General features: G+C 58.5%; 1 protein-coding gene across 1 annotated transcript; it reads right to left on the bottom strand.

Moving 5' to 3' along the window:
- Positions 1-1,456: 1,456 nt before the first annotated feature.
- Positions 1,457-4,682, bottom strand: EPOP (elongin BC and polycomb repressive complex 2 associated protein). Its single transcript, XM_011384319.2, has one exon. It carries the CDS (start codon positions 4,217-4,219, stop codon positions 3,077-3,079), a length of 1,143 nt encoding a protein of 380 aa, XP_011382621.1. The 5' UTR covers positions 4,220-4,682; the 3' UTR covers positions 1,457-3,076.

Below are 4,682 nucleotides of genomic sequence, written 5' to 3'. Positions count from 1 at the left end.
AGAGCCTCCATCCTCAGAGGACATGAAGGATGGGGGAGGGGACGGGTAGAAGGAAGAGTGCACACCGACAACCTGGGAACAAGGGCTGGAAACACCCAAACCAGAGTGGCCAAGAAACCAGGAAAGGAAGGAGAAAGAGCTTCCTTGGACTCCCCTGGGGAAATTGAGCTTCCCTTCTCCACTCAGCAAGCATTGGGGGGAAGAGCGTCCCAGCAACTTTAGGATCAGCCTGGAAAAAGCAAAAGGTCCAACTCTACCCTTTCCCCAGGCTGCTTTAATCAGGAAGACTTGTGGTCTCAGCTCAAGAGGGGCATCACCCCTCACCAAGCCCGCACATGCTTCCTTCCCCCAGAAAATCTAGGCAAGTGTCTCCTCTCCCAGACTCAGTTCCTGTAGTGAGCTGAATGGTCTGTGTCCTAACTCCCTTCCTTCCAGACCTGTGTGACCTAATTTGGAACAAGGGTCTTTGCAGATGAAATTAAATTAAGGTTGTCAAAAATGAGATCAAGCTGGATTACCTGGATGGACCCTAAATCTAATGACAAGTGTCCTTAAAGGAGACGGGTGACAGGAAGGCCAGGTGAAGAAACTGGAGTAATGCAGCCACAACCCAACGAATGCCTGGACTCTCCAGAAGCTACAAGAGACCAGGAAGTAATTCTCCCTTAGAGCCTTCACAGAGAGCATGGCCCTGCCAACAGCTTCATTTTGGACTTCTGGCCTCCAGAACTGCGAGAGAATAAATTTCTGCTGTTTGAAGCCACCAGGTTCGTGGCAATTTTTTATAGCTTCCCTAAGAAACTAATATAGTTCTCTATTCTGTAAAACAAACAGAAAGTTCCTGGGGATGCTTTCAACCTTGCGATTCTCCAAATTAAACCATTCGGCAAGGAGGGGAGTTCCAGGTCTAGCCAAAGGTATGTTTTTTAACTCACTGCCCAGCCCCCCTTCCAGATTGAGGATTAGTACTTTCACTTGAGTGGGGAGGAGGGAAGCCAAATTAATGGCCCACCTCCCACTCCTCAGAGAAGAATCCGAAAGAGTATTTCATGACCTACCACCAAAGCTCAGACCATCCCGCCCAAACTGATTCAAAGGGCCAAAGCTGACCTGGACCACATTACTAAAAGCAAAGAGCTTTTTAAAAAGAGTTGGCCTCTCTAAATTTGCCCTTGCAAACAACACCTCCTCTTCACAGCAACTCTCTCCCCACCCCTCATGTCTGCCTTCTTCCTCTGCTTTCTGTCTTGGGGGGCAAGATAAGAGGGATACCTTGAAGCACAAGAATGGAAGGCACTCTCCCACTCTCCTCCCTCCTCCCCACAACACAGCTGGAGGGGGGAGGGGAGGTCAGCAGGGTTCATAAAGGCCAGATGTTGAGAAAGAGAGTAGTGCCCACCCCACGCCCACTCACCCCATCCCGACCCTCACCCCCAGTAAAAACAAATTGAGACAGTTTTTAAAATGAACAAAATTTTTGTGGTTTTTCTCAAGAATCTGCTCTATGCAAACAATAACTTTTTACAAAGCATTTTCACAGAAAAGGAGACAAGTCCTTCCCCAGTATCGTATTTGGGAATTGTTCTTCCCTCACCCTGTTTTGGGGGAAAGGGGGACGTTATCCACTGGTGTGGACAGAAGGGTCACTGGGTCCCTATGTTGTTGGGCAGGTCCTCAATCCCCAGGTTCCCCTCACACTTAAACTTGGAATCTTCCTAACAGCTAACCTCCCCTGATTTCACCTGGGTGGAGAAAGCGACTCCACCCCTCCCTGACTCCAGGGGATCCTCCCAGCCAGAGGGCGAGGTCCAGCCCTAGCTCTCCCCTCCCCCCCAGAAAACAGAACCTCTGACCTCAAAACTAATCCCCTGGCCCTGCCCCCTTCGGATCCATCAGGTCCCTGACAACTCCATAAATGCCTGATGTGAAGCAGGGAAGCTGAAAGTACCTCAGCCCAGTTTCCATCCAAACCCAAACTTTACCCCTTCAAACTCCATTGGACCTTGTGGTTAGGCCAAGAGTCCTTTCATTTACCCCCTCCGCAAATAGGAGCTTGTCTGGTCTCTACCCTTTCAGAGGGCTGTTCGGGTGTCCAAAGAATGGACCCAGGCCTGCCCCCTACCTCCACCCCTTCCCATCCATAAATCGGTGATGAGGACCTCGAAAGGCAACTTGTTTGGTCTGATTTTATTGATTTCTTCCACCTTCCATTACTTTCCCTGGGAAAGTCTCTGGCTCCTTCCTCAGACAAAGTCTGCACTTTTGGAGGGGAGGAGGTCCCTCAGCCCTGCCCCTCCTACTGTGAGAAGTAAACTGGGGGAGGGAGTTGGTTTATCAAGATGTGTCCTCTTTCACCCATCAGACCTTATAAACTGAAAGCAAACAGGAAAATTTAAGAAGAAAACTCCAAAACTGGACAAAGGGAAAGGTTGGTGGCTGACACTGAAGATATCACCAGCTAGGGGTCACCTGACTTGGGGGGCCCTAAGAAGGAGGTGATCGTCTTCTCGTTCAAGCTGCCCCTTCCCTCTTGAAGGCTCCGTGGTGCTTGGAGTGCTGGGAAAGGCCTGAGGGGAGCAAAGGGTTAAAGGCCTAGATAGTGGGGGTGGGGGATGCCCCCAGGGAGCTGCCAATCACATCCCCGCCCCCACCGCAGCCCCCTCACCCCTAGGCTCGCCCACAGAAACAACCGGTTTGTCCATCACCCAGGTCTCTCTCCCTTTTTTTTTTTTTTTCCTTGTCTTTGAGCGGTAGCCTCCTTTGCTCCCCCTGGGGTGAAGGCCCTGCCTCCAGAGATCCAAGATGGAAGAGGGGAGGGACTGGAATCTCTGTCATTTAGCCTTTTCCGTTAAGCCTTCTCCTGACTCCAGCCTTTAGTTCATCTCCAAAGGATGACGGGGAGGAGGTGTCACCCCAACCAGTTAGGTGCTTGAAGATCACTGTCATCTGAGGTCCCTCGGACCGCAGCCCATAAAACATAAAGGGATCAGGCAAATGTGAGAAATCAGCTCTAGCCACAAGCCCGCAGTTTGGCTGTGGCCCCAACATTTCCCTCTTGGCCTAAGAGGTCTCACGCTCAGAGTTCCTCCAAGTTGATACCCCAGAATTTGACACCGGGGGGCTCAGGGACAGCAGGACCCCCTATCTGCCACCTCCACAGCGGGTGAGCAGGCGGAGGCTTAGAGTCTCCCCGTAGGCGAAGCGAGGATGCCGGCCCTAAGTCTCCGTCCTCGCCCACCACAAGGGCCGGGGGGCAGGGGAAGCAGTCGAGGAGGCTGAAGGTGCTGGTGATGGGGAGCGTCGGTGCAGGGCGGCGGGGCTGCGCGCTGCGGTGGGGGGGCGCTGGCCGCCGGCGTTTCTTGGCGGCTCCCCGGGAGGGCCCTTTTGCTGGCGGCCGCTCCGGCCCCCGGCGCAAACTCGGAGTGTCGAGGGCGAAGCCCTTCGCATAACACCAAAGTTTCGACCTGCGGATCAGACGATCGAAATGTTCCTGGCGGAGATCGCCGGGCGCGGCCGGCTCTCCGCTGGCCGTCGAGGGGCTAGCGGCGGGTGCCTCGGGGGCGGCCTGCGGGGAGGTTCCATCGACTGCGGCCTTCTGGCCGGGCAGGGGCGGTTCTGTCGCGGCCCCGGGCCTCGCGGACTCGATGGAGAGGCCCGCAGGTGGCGATGGAGGTTGGGAATCGGGCTCCTGATGCGGGCTGGCGGCGGTGTGGCCAGGCTGGGAATCGAGACCCGGGGCTGGCCTAGGCGGAGCCGAAGCGGAGCTAGTCGGAGGTTCCCGAGGGCTCCAGGGCGCCGGGCAGCAGCCCGGAGGTCCGCGGGAGCAATCGCTGAAATGCGGGAAACTGCCTCCGCCCTCTTCCTCCTCGCCGCGGCCCGGGCACACCGCGGCGTCGGCATCCTGGGGGGCCTGGGAGCTCGGATCGCTGGACCGCCCGGCCTGTCCTGCGAGGTGCTTCAGGCCATCCGGGGCCCAGCCGCCGGTGCACAGGGTGCCGCGAGGGCCCAGTAGCACCGGGGCCCGCGGCGCCGGCTCCCCAGTCCCCAGGCCCAGAGAGGACGCCCGAGGTTTGGCAAGGGCGCAGAAGGCAAGGGCACGCAGGCACAGCGGAGAGAACTCCTGGGTCCCCCGACGAGGCTTCCGGGGTGTGGGGGAGCAGGGCGACCCTCGCGGGGACGCCGGCACTGCGAGGCGGGGAGCCGGGCACAGAGTCTCCATGGAACCGCCCGGGGGGGTGCCCACTGAGGGGGCGCTGGTCCCAGCAGCGGGATGCCCTGGCTGCCCGAAGAGCCCACGGACGAGGGGAACATCGCCCCCCCTCGACGGGGAGGCCTCTGCTCACGGGCGCCCCCGGCCCGCACCCCTGGGCGGCGGAGCTCTGGCTCCCTCCTCGATCTCGTCACGCGGCCCTCCCGGCAGCCGGACTCCTGGGTCCCTGAGAGTCCCGGCGCGGTCGGCCGCCCTTCCTGCCGCCGCGTTCCCTGTGCAGCCCCGGCAGGAGCCCCTCTCGAGCAGCCCGGAGCGCAGAGGCGGGGGAAACAAAGCGACCAGCGACCGCGGGAGGCGGGAAGGACCCCGGGCCCGGCACCCGGTGTCCGGGCCCAAGCGGTGGGGACGGAGCCTTCCGCCCGCTCGGCTTCTTTCTTCCCCGCTGGCTCCCGGAGACCGCGTTATAGAGAAC

This window comes from Pteropus vampyrus, unplaced genomic scaffold (assembly GCF_000151845.1).
Source record: "Pteropus vampyrus isolate Shadow unplaced genomic scaffold, Pvam_2.0 Scaffold570, whole genome shotgun sequence".
Lineage (NCBI taxonomy): Eukaryota > Metazoa > Chordata > Mammalia > Chiroptera > Pteropodidae > Pteropus > Pteropus vampyrus.
The sequence above is the reverse complement of the archived record's forward strand: the minus strand, read 5'-3'. Positions and strand labels throughout refer to the sequence as shown.